Source organism: Podarcis erhardii (genome assembly GCF_964252035.2).
Source record: "Podarcis erhardii genome assembly, chromosome: 8".
Taxonomy (NCBI): domain Eukaryota; kingdom Metazoa; phylum Chordata; class Lepidosauria; order Squamata; family Lacertidae; genus Podarcis; species Podarcis erhardii.
This window is the reverse complement of record NC_138499.1, coordinates 4,473,644-4,491,524: the sequence shown is the minus strand read 5'-3', so window position 1 is coordinate 4,491,524 and position 17,881 is coordinate 4,473,644. Positions and strand designations below refer to the sequence as shown.

Below are 17,881 nucleotides of genomic sequence, written 5' to 3'. Positions count from 1 at the left end.
AGGTTTTTGCAACCTGGTTGAAATATACTCGGAGTCAAGTGTGGATTTCATGCTCTTTATTCAGCTCATAGTAGTGAGGAATGGAAGTTCCCCCAAAATGTCTGCTTTATATACATTATTTACACAATGGGCCCCACATGATTGGCTAATTCTGGGATTCTCCTGTAGGCCAATCAGGTTGCGGATTCACTTCCACCTGGAGTTGGATTGGGTGGCTCCTGTGAACCAATCAGCCAGCTGCATTCTGGATCCTGTTGTTCTAGGACCAATCAGACTGCTGCATTCTGAATCCTATTGTTCTAGGACCAATCAGACTGCTGCATTCTGAATCCTATTGTGGTTAATAAGAAACCATAAGAAATTAGCTTTGCAGGGAAACTCCCCCAGTAAAACAGCCTTGCTATTCAAAAACCTGAAACATCCCACATTTCCTTCACCCTTTTGCCTCTTCTCCTGCCTTCATGCTGACTTCCTTTTTTTCCACTCTAAGGGAGCCATGGCCTAAAGATAGAAACAGATATCCTATTACAGTCCAAGACCCTTGAAGACCCCAGAGACGTACATTCTGCTTCTACCTTGCCTTCCTCTTCTCACATTTCTTTCTCCAATCCTGCTGCTGATTCCTGTTTGGCACATGAAACACTTGCCTTTCTTCTTCTCACTGCTCCCTGTGACTCTTTCATAGAGCATCCTAAGCTCCTTGCTGGACCTTCCTCCCTGCCTTATCCTTGCCCTACCTCCAGGAGACCTCTTCTCCATGCACCCATCTTTCTCCATACTGCTCAACTCACCTTTCTCCTTCAGACCTGCTCCCTGCAGCTCCCGGCTTCAGCATCCCCTAAAATTTCCTCACATCGCTCTCCTGGCAATCTCTCTTCAACCAGGTTCTCCTTCCTTCCTTTCTTTCTGTCCCACATAAGCTCATTGCCTACCTGTTCCTTTGGAATCTCCCATTTCCATGCCACCTTCAGCTCTTGCATGTGTACCCTTGATATCTGAGAATTAACAACCCCCAAAGATTGGGGAGATTCCTCCTGATCCCCTTCCTGGCTTCCTATTATGAAGTTTTTTTTGGGGGGAAACCTGTTGCTTTAATTCTGGAAGGGCACCTTTGACTATCCGTTTGCACAAAATCTGAGCATGTGAATTTGTAGCAGACAGACTCATAGGAACACCAAAACATAGAAATCTGCCCTGTACAGAATTGGACCTTTGGTCCATCTAGTTCACACAGTCTACACTGACTGGGTTTCAGGCTGGGAACTCTCCCAGTCCTACCCAGAGACACTGGGGGTTGAACCACCTCTGAGCTACAGCCCTCCCCCATGTTAGGGTCATCAATGTTATCCATTGCTAGAACTGGCAGAAACTGCAAGTGCTTCAAGGAAGTGAGGAAGAGGACCTAAGGCTGGGTTTGGTACGTCGCCTAGTGGAAAAGTCTCATCAAGACTCAAGATTCCCTTTTGCAATGGATGGCTCAGGGATAAGCAAATCTGAACGGCTCCTAATTACTGCAAATGCAAAATCCCAACAACTGATCTCTTAGAGAAATGATGGACAAATTGACTCTCTTCTTCCTTGCATGGAATATTACCTGTGCTACTGTTTCATTGATCTCTCTCCGTCTCCCTGCCCCTGTTCCATGTGTTGTCGCTGTTCACTTTTTTGGATTGGGCTGTGTTCTGTTCTTCCCACCCTGTGCATGTCCCTAAGTCCATTTTATTAACTTCCAAGTTGTAAAAGGGTGCCTTTGTTGGGATGTCCTGCTAGCCAATGTCATATGTTTGAGAAAGAGGTGGGGAGCACACCTGAAAAAAGGAGGTGGATGGTGGAGTTTTTGGGTGCAGAGTATGGTTTTGTATTTATTTATTTATTTTTACCAGATTTATGGCTCAGTTTGAAAACTATTCCTTTTTTTAATCAAATCCCCCTCTGCCAGTCCAAAGAGAATCCCACGCCCCCTTTAGAACACTTTGCTCATGTGAGTATTATCAAAATCAGACTTTCCCCAAGGCTAAATATCCATGTTGCCTCTGGTTACCATTGAGGGGGAAAATACTCACTGAGCATCTTCTTCTCACCATTTGCTACAGAAATAGGTTGTTTAATTTGTTCATGCAAATTTAGACAAGATTATAAGTTGATACCAGGTAAGGGGGAAATATGTTTCTAGAAGAAGAGGCTAAGAACCAGTTATGAAGTGGCCTTGATTCCACCCAAGTGGCCTTGATTCCACCCAAGTATATAGCATAAAATGAAATAGATGAATACTCAGAGAAGACCCAGCTGCAACAGGAACACACAAAGCTGATTTTGGTCCATCTAACCCAGAATTGCCTACACTGACTGGCAGAAGCTCTCCAGGATTTCAGATAGAGAGTCTCTCCAAACCCTACCTGGAGATGGCAGGGACTGAACCTGAAACCTTTTGCTTGCAAGGCCGATACTCTACCACTGAGCTATGACCCTCCCCAGCTGATGTTGCCTTATTCCACATGTACCCTGCTTGAAATATTTGCCCCCGCATCTTCTGCAAACAGGCTTATGTTGCGCTGTCACATAAGTAGACCTCTCTCTCTCTCTCTCTCTCTCATATGTAGTTGTTTTTGCAAATTGGGGCTGGTTCAAAAAGGGGGAATCACCTCCAAAAATATCACAAGAAATTTTGGGCTTCGTTGCGAATAAAGACCTGTTTTGTGGAAAGATCTAAAAATAATGGATTGCATGGAAGATATAGCACATCTTAAAAACCCAGTACACATGAGGCAATCCTGGATTCATCATTGCATTATTTTTACCCCCACCTTCTTCTACAAGGAGCTCTAGGTGGTGGATATTGTTCTCCACCTCTTCAGTTAAGCCCCACGACACCCCTGTGAGGTAGATTAGGTTGAGAGGCAGTCACTGGCCCAAGGCCACCCAGTGAGCTTCATGGCCAAGTGGAGATTTGAATTCCGGTCTCCCAGGCCCTAGTCCGACACTCTAACCACTACATCACACTGCCTTTCTTGGGCTTGGGCACAGAGTACTCATTTAGCAATTCACGCAACCTCTCCAAAATAAATTGCAGGGACCAAAACGCTTAGTATTGGACTATCTTCTTATCCGTTTGAAATCTGAAGCTCAAGACTGGTCCACTTTGGAAGTCTTGCATTGCTTTGCCCCTTGGGCAACAGAGAGTTGCTTTATGCGTCATTGAAAGAAACTAGCAGTCATCGAATCTAGCTCTTGGTTAAACAGCTCATTAAGGTGCTCTCGATTCAGAATTTAACTAATCTAAGGCAAATCAGGTATAATTAAAGCAGGTTTTCTACTCTAAAGGAGTCTCCTCAGGATCCAGCAAGTGATTGCAAGAGCAAACAGGTAGTTTTCCTGGAAGCTCCGAGAGAGAGATCCAAAATCAACAGCTGGGTAATACTTTTACTGGGACCAACCAAGATATCAGAAACGTGTGGAGAGCTTTTTTGTTCTTCAACAGGCAAGATGGAATGCAAAGCAGAGGATGAGGGGTTCAAAGTGTGTCAAGCTACACCCCTAGAATTCTAGGATGAAGACGCAACCACTTTTCATCCTCAAAACCCAGCCCATAGAAGATATCTTAGGTGTGGAGTGTGTAGGTTAAGTTAGGGTAGGCATTAATACCATTATTATTATTATTACTATTATTATTATTAAATTTTCTATCCCACCTTTCCCTCCAAGGAGCTCAAGGTGGTATACATGTTTCTCCCCCTCCTTATTTAACAACCCAGCTCAAGGTGGTGGATATTGTTCTCCACCTCTTCAGTTAAGCCCCACGACACCCCTGTGAGGTAGGTTGGACTGAGAGAGTCAGTGCCTGGCCCAAGATCACCCAGTGAGTTTCATGGCCAAGTAAGAGGATACACACCCTGATTTCACAGGTCCTAATCTGATGCTCTAACCACTACACCATGGTCCCACCTGTTTTCTCAGTGTGCATCGTTATTTTATGTTTACATATGGCTCCTTCCTTGGTCAGAAACCCTGTCAGCCCCTTTCCTCGATCGACCAGAATGTCCCGTTGATAGCTCGGAAACCGTTCAGGACAACCCTCCCTCTACCAGAAATTATTCCTCTGTCGCCCTTTGGGAAGCAGAGGTTTGGGGGATCCGCTCGCTTGAAGGGCTGCTGCTTCGCAACTGGAATGGCAAGGAAGGCTCAACGATGGTCTCTTCTCTTCCCTCTCGCAGGGCATCGCTGTGGAGCTCCTGTGTGGTCCTACCTCTCCTCGCCCTCACCTGGATGTCAGCAGTGCTGGCCATCACGGACCGCCGGTCAGCCCTCTTCCAAATTCTTTTCGCAGTCTTCGACTCCTTGGAAGGCTTTGTCATTGTGATGGTCCACTGCATCCTGAGAAGAGAGGTAAGCATCTGAGCAGGCATAATAATCCTTCTGCAGGGCCTGTAAGACAGAGCTATTCCACCTGGCTTTCAACTTGAACGTAGCCTGATCTTTTATTCCCCTTCCTTCCCTCCCTCTCCCCTTTTTATGAAGATTACCTGCTCAAGGATCCTACAGCTAATTCTCCCCTGGTCTCCCCGCTGGCTCAAATAGGACTAATTTAGCCAGCTAGCCCTGGTAATAATCTAATGTTTATTAGATGGATTTCCCCCCAAACTGATTTTTGAATTCTGAATTTATTGTTATTCACATTTTATACTGTATTTTATGCTGTTTTTTGTTGCATTAATTAAGTGTTTTAAATTTGTTGTTAGCCGCCCTGAGCCCAGTTTTCTGAACTGGGAAGGGCAGGGTATAAATAAATAAAAATTATTATTATTATTAATAATAATAATAATAATTTATACCCTGCCCATCTGGTTGGGTTTTCCCAGCCAACAGAATAATAATAATAATAATAATAATAATAATAATAATAATAATACCATAAAACATCAAACATTAAAAACTTCCCTAAACAGAGCTGCCTTCAGGTGTCTTCTAAAAGTCAGATAGTTGTTTATCTCCTTGACATCTGATGGGAGGGCATTCCACAGAGCGGGTGGCACCACCGAGAAAGCCCTCTGCCCGGTTCCCTGTAACCTACCTTCTCGCAGGCCCTTGGAGGTGGACCTCAGTGTCCCCGCTAAATGATGGGCGTGGCGACGCTCCTTCAAGTATACTGATTTGGCTCAGCCCAAACTCAAATCTTGCCTTGCTTGAGAAAAGACCATATATTGCTTTGTATAATTACTGGATCAGAAGGCATTGTCCCAGTCTCCTTTGATCTGTCAACTGCTAGGTTGGCAGGAGCAGGGACCGAGCAACGGGAGCTCACTCCGTCATGGGGATTCGAACCGCCAACCTTCTGATCAGCAAGCCCTAGGCTCTGTGGTTTAACCCACAGCGCCACCCGCATCCCTTGGGAGGTGGGGTATAGGGGGCTTTAATAAAATCTACAAGCCACTCTGATTCCCATCCCATAATCTTTAGCTACACAGTAGTGAAGAAAGTTCTTCTTCACACAGTGCATGGTTAAACTATGGAGGCCGTGATGGCCACCAACCTAGATAGGCTTTAAAAGAGGATTGTACAAATTTGTGGAGGAGAAGGCTATCTGTGGCTGTTAGCCATGATGGCGATGTTCTGCCTCAGAGGGGACGTTGCTTAATAAAGATGGATGAATTGATAAATTCTAGTACCATTCCTTAAAAAATTTTGAGGGCCCATTCTCTTTCCGCCCTCATCCCCAGGTTGTTGTAAGGACCCATTCTATAAATTTTATTTATTTATTTCACAACGTGCTTATACTGCCTAATTGCAATGAAACCTCTAAGCCAGGGTTCGTCAAAGTTTTTGTGGCTTGGGCCGGTTCACAGTCCCGCAGATGCCGCGGTGGGCCGGAGTGTGTGTGAGCACGCACCCATGTGCAAACGCTATTTCCGGTGCTCCTTCTGGCACAGAGGAGTTGTGCACAGCTTCCTGCAGCCAATGGGAAGCCAGCCAGCATTGTGGAAGGCGCTGGTTTAGTGCAGCGCATGTGAGTGTTAGGATTTTTATCTCGCCAGCTGCGCAGAGAGCAGCAGAATGGTTGTTTACATCATGTGAGTGTCTGAGAGCGTGAGACAGGAAGTCTCTGCTCAGTCTCAGTACTGTAGAAGTTACTTTCGTCCACCCGGGAAGAATGGCAGATGAAAGTGATGGACTATATGGAACTGGCGGAAATGACTGGCAGAATCCGAGACCAAGGTGAAGAGTTGGTGGAAGAAGATTGGAAAAAATTTAAAGACTATCTACAGAAACATTGTAAAATTAAGGAATGTTAGAAGGATGTTGGAATGAAGTAATGTGGTTTTAGCAGAAATGATATAAAGGATTAGGTAAAAATTGATTTTTTAATTGGTGAAAGACGAGAATGTAAAATTACAGTATATTAAGATAAATTATTAGGATAAAAACAAAGCTGGAAAGGATTTGCTGAAATATCTAATTGAAGTAGAATACAAAAAAGGGAGGTGTGAGGAGGTCAAGGAAATAAGCAAAGGAAAGAAAGCTATGTAAAAGTTTGAGCTGTTTTTCTTTTTCTAACTTTGTATTTTTTCTGTATTTTTTTTTCTTTTTTGGTTGTTGTTTCTAATTTTCTTTTTGTAATCTTTAAAACTTGAATAAATTTTATTTTTTTTAAAGAAAAAAGAAGTTACTTTCACTTCTGAGTGAAGTGTGCTCTTCTGTACTGCAGCTCAGAGAGACCAGACACGCTGATGGAAGCTCTATGTATAGACAATGTAAATAAAGTAGTTTAGAGCTACTGATTGTCTCTTTCTCCTGCAATGGGATGCCAGAAGACGAGTGTGCTCCTCTGAGGAGGGAGGGGTCGCTTATTAGTGGTCTCTCTGGACTGAGGAAGAATTACAGCCAGAGGGTGACCACCGGAGAAACACCTCAGTGTCTTGGGAAGGTGGTGGCCTTCCTGGGCATTTTTCCAACAGTGAGCTGACCGAGGGGGTGGCTGGGGTCCTTGAGCAGGCGGCGGGGGTCCATGGGCTGGTCAAACGGGCCGCTCTAAGCAGATTCTGCTGGGTGTGCCTCTGTCCTGGTGCTGAAATGACTTACTGCGCCTCATTCCTTTCCTTTTGCTCCTTATGACGCTCTGATCCAATTTTCTCTCGTGCCACGCATTTTCCCAGGTGCAGGATGCTGTGAAATGCCGAGTGGTGGACCGCCAGGAAGAAGGAAATGGAGATTCTGGGGGGTCGTTTCAGAACGGACATGCTCAGCTCATGGTAGGATAAAGTGCCTCTTGTTCCTCTGTTAAGGAATGAGGAAAATGCAGTTTTTCTCTTCTGTACTGAAGTTACAGGGAACCAGGCAGAGGGCCTTCTTGGTAGTGGCACCCATGCTGCAGAATGCCCTCCCATCAGATGTCAGGGAGTTAAATAGCAACTTCTAGAAGACATCTGAAGGCAGCCCAGTTTGGCAAAGTTTAATAATAATAATGATAATAATAATAATAATAATAATAATAATATATTATTTATACCCCGCCCATCTGGCTGGGGAATAAATAATAAACCGAATATTAAAAACAATACAGCACCAGACATTAAAAACTTCCCCAAACAGGGCTGTCTTCAGTTGTCTTTTAAAAGTAAAATAGTTGTTTATTGCCTTGACATCTGGTGGGAGGGCGTTCCACATGGCGGGTGCCACTGCCGAGAAGGCCCTCTGTCTGGTTCCCTGTAACCTTACTTCTCGCAGCGAGGGAACCGCCAAAGCTGGACCTAAGTGTTCGGGCAGAACAATGGGGGTGGAGACACTCCTTCAGGTATACTGGACCGAGGCTGTTTAGGGCTTTAAAGTTTTTAATGTTTGATGTTTTATTATGCTTTTATATTTGTCTAAAGCCACCCAGGGGGGCTGGAGCAACACAGTCAGGTGGGCAGAGTGCAAATAATAAAATTATTATTATTATTATTATTATTATTATTATTATTATTATTATTATTATTAGTGTGACAAGGGCGGTGCCACTTTCAAATTCATGGAGTCCCGCGTTGACTCCACATGTCTGTGAGGTCACCTCCAGACAGCCTGTTTATTTTCCATTCATCCCCATTCGCTTGCACCAAGTTTCCCCATAGGTTAGATGATTAAATAATGCTTTATATATTTCATTTATGGAAATGTACCAGTTGCTTTATATTTTGAAAGATCAAAACAACATCACAGCTGTGCAGAAAGCCCTGCACCGGCTGTCAGTCCAATAGGAAATTAGGTTTCAGGTATTATTAGTAGTATCCAAAAGTTTTAAATGGCCTAGGATGAGATTATACGAAGGACCACCTTATCCCTTGTATACACAGGCCAGATCACTTGTGATCATCAGGAGGAACCCTCCTAACAATCCCAGAGTTATCCCATATTAGTTTAAGTCTCTAGACGAACCTAGGATTTTAGCGTAGTGGCAACAGTAACTTGGGACACTGTTCCTATGGGAATAAGACAGGCACCTATAATCCTGATGTCATCTGCTGAAAATGTACGTATTTCAACCAAGTGTTTTTAGAGAATGAATTGGATTCTGCATTAGTCATTTGTTCTGTGTTTGGTGGCTTCAATAGTTTCATTGTACACCACCTTGATTCTTTTTTAAAAAATAAAAGAAATTATTTAACGAAAGAGAGGAATGAAACGAGGGGAAAATCAGCTTTTCTAGTCTCATAAATTAGCAGGACTTGGGGGGGGATGTCTCTTGATTTCCACAGAATATTCCACTTTTCTGCCCAGTTAGCTCTTGCACAGCCACAAAAGGCTCTCTTGAGAATTCGTACTTGTAAGAAGTTGTCTTGTGCTGAGGCGGACCATTGTTCAATTTTGCTCAGGCCTTTCTCCAATCACTAGCTTCAACTGAATGTGCATTGAATGTGTGTCTGGATTCAGATTCTGCTTTCCTGATCTGTTGCATTTGACAGGGGTGCATATCTGAATGCGTCTCCGACCCACCAACTGACTTGCAGAAGAGTCTCAGCATGCAGTTTTCTCCTCCAGCTCATATGTGCAAGAATATGCACAAGCAGCTACCAGTTTCCTTCCCAAACACATAACAATACAGTTACAGATAGGTAGCCGTGTTGGTCTGCCATAGTCAAAACAAAACAAATTCCTTCCAGTAGCACCTTAAAGACCAACTAAGTCAGTTCTTGGTATGAGCTTTTCGTGTGCATGCACTTCAGGTATCTGAAGAAGTGTGCATGCACACGAAAGCTCATACCAAGAACTGACTTAGTTGGTCTTTAAGGTGCTACTGGAAGGAATTTGTTTTGTTTTGACATAACAATACAATAATCTTTATACGATAATCTTTATTGTCATTGTCCCAGACAGAACAACGAAACTGAAAAAAATCTACATCACACATTCAAAAACCAACAAGCCTGCTATCCCAGCTATCCCAGCCTGGTTAGCCCCCTAAAAACTCTGATACCCCATAATTAAATACAATATACTCCCACAGAGACTACCTTACACTGCTTTTAAAACCAAAATCGCATTTGGATAGAAACTGTTTCTCAGGCGGCTAGTCCTGGTCTTTATAACCCTGGACCTTCTTCCAGAAGGCAGAAGCTGAAAGAGATCATTTCCGGGGTGCACCCTATCCTGCGCTATCTCTGCAGCTTCCTAATGGCACCTGGAAGCGTAGATTTGATCCAAGGTGGGAAGAGTGCACCCAATTATTCTCTCTGCAGTCTTTACAACCCTGGACAGCATTGTTTTTTCCCTGACCATTCAGCTCCCAAACCACACACAGAGACAACAAGTTAATACACTCTCCACAGTACAATGGTAAAATGCCATCAACAGGTCCTTTCAGAGATTATTTTCCCAAAGAATTCTCAGATAGCAAATTAGACAGGATCAGACGTGAAGAAGGATTGGCATAATTGTCTCCATCCCAATAATATGTTGATTCCTGCCAAAGGCAGCATTCCCCCAGCCTTTCCCCATTTCCCCAACATTTCTCTAACTCTCAATTTCCATATTATATTTGAGCTTTCATGCGAAATAAAGGCCACTTCCAGAAAATTAATGGAATATAGTGCATGTTTAGTGCTAATTTCTGTGTTAGGTGATTCCAGAAACTGCAGCTCACTTAGCCCTGGAAAAATTATTATTATTGTTGTTGTTGTTGTTGTTGTTGTTGTTAAAATTTATACACTACCCTTCATCCAAGGATCACAGGGAGGTTGACAATATAAAAACACAACAATACATACCACAGTAACAAACAGAAACCCATACCATTTAAAACAGATTGTTTAATTGACCAAAGGCCTGGGAGAAGTTTCACATCGCCAAGACTTGGGAGACTTGTGTGTGAGTCTGATCCTGCACAAGACACACCGAAATCTGCCTTTTGTTTCACGTTGCGTTTCAAGAAACAAAGAGCCATTTCTGATTTAACGAAACCTTCCTCGCCTAACTCAGTTGGAAATTGTCCGTTGCCCAGGCTGATAACTCGGAATGGTTTCAGATACAGATCTAAATGAAAAATCCGGTTATGGTTACGCATTCAGACCATCATCTGCACCCATCAAAGACTGGAGTGAACTGTGGGAGTGAATTGACAAAAAGCCACAGTTCCATAACGCCAGAGGTGCTGCAGTGTGAAAGAAACATTAGACAACGGGGCAGAAGTGGACAATGGCACCTGAACACTTTTACCTCTCAATAACTCCCCTTTTGTTCACGCCAGGGTCTTGTTGTTGTGACTCTTTGCTTGCTAGTTCTGGAAATGTGCCAGTAATGATGGATTTGAGGCCCCCCTTTCCTCTGCCACCCCATAACCACCCCCTCCCCTCTGCCTTGTTGACCACCGCCCCCTTCTGTTTTCTCTGTCTTCCAGACTGATTTTGAGAAAGACGTGGATATGGCTTGTAGATCAGGTGAGCACATCACAGGTGAGAAATCAACAAGTGACCTGGTTTGGGGATTGAGCTTGACCTTAATTTCCTTTTCTTTCTTACGATATATATCCTTGCTGTCTGTTCATGACAAAAGTTGTGTTGTGTCTGGTCTGTGCGTCTGAGCTGCTCCTGGCCGTTCCTGCCCCTCAAGAGCTCCTGCCTCCTCCCATCTCCTGAGGCTAACTCTCCTCCGCTGCCCTCCTATATGCTTGGGGCTTGGCTGAGGTCAAGGGCAACCTCCATGGGGACAGGCTTTTGGAAGGGGCGTGGATAGAGGAAGAAGAGACCTAGGCCCAAACTGGACACATTGGCGGAAGCCAGGCTGACTTAATCCCATGACTGCACCATTCGCATCTAGAGCCCAGATGGCATGGGAGGGTCTAATTGCATGGCCAGTTCCACCCCACCCCACCCCCAGTGAAAATTATGACACCACACAATTATTAAGGTTAATGGGCTAAATAAGGCCACAACTTTATTGGTTACAGGTGGTGAGCGGTATTGGCATAGGCATTGGTCCTAACCGACTATATCCGGCTCCAGCCCATCTGCTTGAAGTCCGGGAAGGGTTAACCACCAGTAGGGGAGTCCTGCTGATGCACATCAACTAGGGACTCCCCCGGGGTCACTGCTAGGGGCGTGCCTTAGGCCCTCACCTCCTTAGGCTTCAGAAAGGGCCACACTCCCCAGAATCCTTTAACGGACTCCCCTTCAATATGCAGGGCAGGTGATGGCACTTCCTCCCCTCTTCCATCTACAGAGCAATACCAATACCAATGCCTAACTGCCAATACCAAGAAAGTTGTGACAATTTGCTTGGTCCCTGCTCCTGCCAACCTAGCAGTTCGAAACCACATCAAAGTGCAAGTAGATAAATAGGTATCACTCCGGTGGGAAGGTAAACGCTGTTTCTGTGCGCTGCTCTGGTTCGCCAGAAGCGGCTTAGTCATGCTGGCCACATGACCCGGAAGCTGTACGCTGGCTCCCTTGGCCAGTAAAGCGAGATGAGCGCCGCAACTCCAGAGTCGGTCATGACTGGACCTAATGGTCAGGGGTCTCTTTACCTTTAGGCGAAAACCAAGTGGCTGGTGCCAATTTGCCACGTGGAAAAATTCCTACCAGGCCCCTCAACAGCGACCAAGCAATGTCCATAGCAAGGTCAAAGAACGAAAACCTTATAGGGCGGGAGGGTGGGAAAAGCAGGAACAGCTGGTAGGCAGCAAAGAGGGAGATCCCTGGCTGTGTCCTGGTTTAAATAAGGCAGGCCACACCCCCTAAGCTAGCCAATTGGCTGGCCAGGAGGTGACGCGACTGGGAATCCCCTCAATCGTGCGAGGGCTGGGTTCCAGCCTCTACGCATGTGATGGGGCCGTGAAGCCCACAGCTCCACCTCTTCCAAAGGGCAGAAGTGACTTTGGCATTGATGAGGAGCTGAACCCTCTTCATGCCCTCTTCCTTCAAGCTCTTTCTAAGGGAAAAAGTGCCTGGAGGTTAGGGGGCATGGGGAGAGGGGCAGAAGATTCAGGTGCCCTCCCCTCTGTGCCCCTTCTCATATAAAAAAAAAAATAGACTCACTTTATACTTGAATGAAAATGACTGCCTTTATTTATCAGTTAGGTCGGCCCTTGGCAGGTCTATTATTATTAGTATTTGGCAGATCTTTATTTATTTAGTTTCTCCCTGCTATTCAGTCAAAAAGGCTTCAAGGGTGGCTTGATTGTTCAAAACAAAACTGCTATCCAGCAGTTTTACAATCTAAAAGAAGCAAAAAACAAACAAACAAAAAAACAACACGATATAAGAGGGAAAAGGAACAGGGAGGGAAGAGGAAAACCAAAACTCCGGCACCAGTTTCTAAACAGTTGTTCCTATAATGACATCATCATCATCATCATCGTCATTATTATTATTATTATTATTATTATTATTATTATTATTATCCTGTTGGAGTGACATTAAGCATTGCACTCCCAACACTGGTTCCCACAACCATTTTTGACCCATGATAACATCCACATGAATTGGCTTTTCATTGGGGCATAGTGAATTTGGGTACAGCAGTTTAATCATTGTGTGGGTACTTATACCATCTTCCCCAATTGCAGTTCAATGGTGGAAAACATTTCAGAAAATGGGTTGAAGCAGGCAGTGACGAGTCCTATTTATTTATTTATTTATTTATTTATTTTTCTTTCTTTCTTTCTTTCTTTCTTTCTTTCTTTCTTTCTTTCTTTCTATCTCATAAATTTTACACACTGCTTGATTGTAAAAGAGGGGGGGACCCTCAACATGGTTTTTTAAAAAAGATAACAATAAAATTACCGATAAGGAAAAATAACAATGATTTTGAAAAGCGGATCTGCTTTTAAGCTACCCAGGGGGTCTGTAGCACCATTCACATAACAAAAATCACCATGCAGATATCAAAAATTTCCAAAGTAGAGGGTCTGTGGCTTCACTTTTTTGGGGGGGGGAATAGGGGATCCACACTAGTCAGCAAACTGGGAACCACTGATTTAAAACATTTGAAAAGTTAAAATAACAATAGGCTCAAAACAGGCTAAAACTCACATCAAATTTCCAAACATCTGGATAGTCTTGTGTAAATAAATATGTTTTTAGCAGGCATGAAAAAGAATAAAATGAAGGCACCTGCAGTTCAATAGGCAGGCAGTTCTGAAGCAGCTCATGAGACCTGATCATCGTGCCAGAAAATCCACTCCTGATGGCCCTAACCATATAAGAACTAGATGTTTAAATTAGGACATTTAGTGATTTTTCAGGATCCTCTCATATTGGATTTCTTCCTCTAGACCTTCCCTCTTCTGGGAGAGGTGATAGGTGAGCTTATTCCTCCAGCATCCTCTGTCTCCTCCGCTTCTCCCTTGCTCTTACCCGCGTCCTTTGGGAATTGATCGCCCCAGCCCGGCAGACTTGCATGGGCCTCCAACCTCTTCCCACCTCCCACCCCTCACCCTGCTTAAATAGACCCAGCGCTGCATCCGTTGCAACTGAGAACTCTCTCAAGAATGCCCTGTGCTGCTTCAACCCTCCCTTAAATGCTCTGCTCTCCTCCTGCAACCCTGAATAACCAGGGGAAGGGGTAAAATAAAACCTTAAAAAACACCTTTGACACTTCTTGGGATTTCCTTAAAGATCCTGGACAACCCCAGCTGTCTTCGACCCTGCATAGAATTCCAATCTTCCAAACCAGGATCTCTTCTTAAGGCTGAGAATTAATTGCTGTCTGCACCTCTATGATCATTTCTGTATTTTCCTTCTTGGATTTGTTTTTCCCCCTTCCTTTCCAGGCTTCTCTTTTTCTGTCTGTTTATATCATGCTCTTTCTTGTAGCCGATTCTTGTTTGCCAACAGGTGTGCTCTTACCTGATGCGGAGGAGATGGAGGCAGTCCCATCTCCCGGGTGAGAGGACAGATTTGCACCTGTTTCCTGACTCCATACAGTATAAATTTATGGGAACACACAAAACACTAGGCAATGTTAAAATGCAACGTGTGGAGCTATTCCTCTCATTGTTTCGTTCATCTCTGCCTTCCATTCATCCATTTCCATGCATAAACTTCATCAATCCTTCCCCATCCTGTCTATCTGCCCATCCCCTCATCTCATTTTCCCTTTTTATTTGTTGTCAAGCTTCTTATCAAGATAATAATAATTTATTATTTATACCCCGCCCATCTGGCTGGGTTTCCCCAGCCACTCTGGGTGGCTTCCAACAAAATATTAAAATGCAATAGTCTATTAAACATTAAAAGCTTCCCTAAACAGGGCTGCCTTCAGATATCTTCTAAAAGTCTGGTAGTTGTTTTTCTCTTTGACATCTGAAGGGAGGGCATTCCACAGGGCAGGTGCCACGACTGAGAAGGCCCTCTTCCTGGTTCCCTGTAACTTGGCTTCTCGCAGTGAGGGAACCACCAGAAGGCCCTCAGAGCTGGACCTCAGTGTCCGGGCAGAACGATGGGGGTGGAGACACTCCTTCAGATATACTGGACTGAGGCTGTTTAAGGCTTTAAAGGTCAGCACCAACACTTTGAATTGTGCTTGGAAACATACTGGGAGCCAATGTAGGTATTTCAAGACCGGTGTTATATGGCCACTCCCAGTCACCAGTCTAGCTGCCGTATTCTGGATTAGTTGTGGTTCCTGGGTCACCTTCAAAGGTAGCCCCACGTAGAGTGTATTGCAGTAGTCCAAGCTTCCCTGCTGGGATTTGAAACTAGAGATGGAAGAGGAAATCATCTTAGTTGGATTTATATATGGATTCTGGGAGATTCGACCTGAATAAGCCCCCCCCCCCCCCCGCCCACTTCAGGCTGCCTCTTGCAGTGAGTCCTTGCCTAGCTCCAATACATTTTTGTATCTCTATTTTCTTTTCTTTTGTAATCCCAAATAATTATATGCAAAAACACATATTTTCTATGCATATAATGCATCCGTCTGCCTTGTCGGGAAGAGGGCAACTTTTGGAGTGAAGTCAAACCATTAGAGTGTTACAGCTCCTTCTGTGGCTGCAGAGACCAATACAGGAGAGACGTGTATATATATGCATGATATATATCAAAGAGCCATACTCTTAGGAAACCTACTGGGAGCCAATGTAGGCCTTTCAAGACCGGTGTTATGTGGTCCCGGCGGCCGCCCCCAGTCCCCAGTCTAGCTGCCGCATTCTGGATTAGTTGCTGTTTCCGGGTCACCTTCAAAGGTAGCCCCATATAGAGCGCATTGCAGTAGTCCAAGTGGGAGATAACCAGAGCATGCACCACTCTGGCGAGACAGTCTGCGGGCAGGGAGGATCTCAGTCTGCGTACCAGATGGAGCAGGTAAACAGCTGCCCTGGACACAGAATTGACCTGCGCCTCCATGAACAGCTGTAAGTCCAAAATGACTCCCAGGCTGCACACCTGGTCCTTCATGGGCACAGTTACCCCATTCAGGACCAGGGAGGCTGTCCTTCTGGTGGAGCACCAATACCAGATTCACTCTATGGCACATCAGACTCTTGCTATCCTTGCCCTGCCAGCTTGTGTTACAAATGAGTGTCCTTGCTGGCGGGCAGAGTCCGTGCCCATCGACAAGAGCCAGCTTGCTGGAGAGTGAGCTGCAGCCCATCGCTCCTGTTTCAAACAGGGGACTATTTATCGCCTTCTCTTTTCAGCTTCAAGGTTTCAAAAGGGAGTGTGAGCTCCCACAAATTATCCCAGTGCCAACATGCCCATAGGCAGATTCTCATATTGCTTTTCCTTTTGGCATCTCTATATGACGCCCTTCGATCAAACATGACGCTTCCCTCTCTGCTGACGTCTTCTCACCGCTCCCTCTTCCTGGCTTCTTTCCCCTCCCTGTCTTCATTTATTTCCTCTCTCTGTGGTGTCTCTTTTTATCCTTCTGATCTCTCTCAGCGCCGACAATCTTAACCTTAACAAAACCAAAGGCATCCAACAAACAGAAGAACGGCCCTTGCTCCATTTTACAACCCTAACTCTCCAGTGCAACTGTTCTATAATATTTTAAACAAGCAGCAGGTGTTTTCTAAGCACTGCAGAGATGTTAAAAGATCAGGCAGGCCCTCCTTAGGGGCTCACAACCTAATAGACATGGCACAAAAGGAAAGGTAAATGTGGAGGGAAGAGGAAAGCAAGCACTGTGACACACACACAAACACATATCCTGGGAAGCATCCCTTGAGTTGTCTAAATTCATGAGTGATACTTGGAAAAACAGCTAAATGCATCCATCTTTCCTTGCAAGACGTCTACTATTTCATAGAAAACTCCAGAAGTTCAGTCACCCCCACCCCCACAGTTGTCACGTTTGAGTACCACAGTTCTCTTACCCAATTGGGTTTGCCGCACCCCAGGATGTCCAGATGTCTTAGACCAGCCAGCCTTCCCCAAGCTGGTGCCCACATTTAGAATCAGAGTTGTAGTCCATATCATCTAACGGGTGCCAGGCAAGGAAGCCCGTCTCACAAAGGCTTGGGTCATTGTTTCTGCTGGCTTGCCCTTGAATTTTGCTGGCTTAGCAAGCTCAAGGCCCCACAGCAGACCAATTAAATCCCAACAACCTGCTGTTGTGTTTTACAAGATAACACAACCACGCAGCAACAACAAAACGCTCCAGCCCTTAGTCAGGAATTGTTTGAATGAAGCCCCCAAGCCCATATTTGTTGGTCTTTTACTTTCCCCTGTTCTTCAGGGAGGAATAGGTAAAGCAGCTGTTCTGCTGATATGCTGGGTAAGTATTTGGTTCCATGACTCTGGGGTGTATCATAGAAGCCAACCATTTCCTTGCAGCTGACAGTTGGCTGAGCAATAGCAATATATCGTTTACTTATATCTGTGATGCATATGTGTGTTTGCATGTGATGTTCTCCATCTCATTCAGAATTTGGCTCTTTTCTTATAAGCACTGAAGCTGCTCTTTTGGTCTGAAAGCATCCAGAGGATATTCTGTATCTAATCTCTCAAAGAGGGAAGGGACAAAAATACACTTTATTATTTACTTTATGTATACATTACTTGATTGTTTTTTAAAAAAAGAAAAATCTAAGCAGTTACAATAAGAATAAAACAATAAAATTTTCAGTAAAAGCAGTCAATAACAACAGTCTTAAGCATTCAGGGGGAAAAATAAAATCAGCAATAAACTCAAAGGAGTTTAAAACAGACATCAGGATTTTGGATATCTGGGTAGACATGTCTAAACAAAAATGAGTTTAGCAGGCTCCAAAAAGAAATCAATAGGCAGGGAGTTCCAAAGTGTAGATGCTGCAACACTAAAAGTTTGAGTTCTTACAAATGCAGAATGATCTTTATTTGGCACCTGTAAGAGTGCTAGTTCTGCAGATTGAAGCCATCAATCAAGCATAATTGGGGAAAGGTGATCTCATGGGTAAACTGATCCCAAGTTGTTAAGGGCTTTATATGCTAGCAGT

At 44.4% G+C, this 17,881-nt stretch overlaps 1 protein-coding gene across 4 annotated transcripts in view; it reads left to right on the top strand.

Annotated features, from left to right (window-relative positions):
* The window catches only part of ADGRB1 (adhesion G protein-coupled receptor B1), a 381,906-nt gene that overhangs the window by 347,997 nt on the left and 16,028 nt on the right, over positions 1-17,881 (top strand). For 2 of the 4 annotated variants that reach the window (XM_081873967.1, XM_081873965.1), the window contains exons 25-27: positions 4,212-4,383; positions 7,149-7,244; positions 10,865-10,904. In XM_081873967.1, the coding sequence (XP_081730093.1) occupies positions 4,212-4,383; positions 7,149-7,244; positions 10,865-10,904 (308 nt within the window). Of the gene's footprint in view, positions 1-4,211; positions 4,384-7,148; positions 7,245-10,864; positions 10,920-17,881 lie in introns of all 4 variants that reach the window. The other 2 variants (XM_081873966.1, XM_081873964.1) reach the window with 1 other exon arrangement.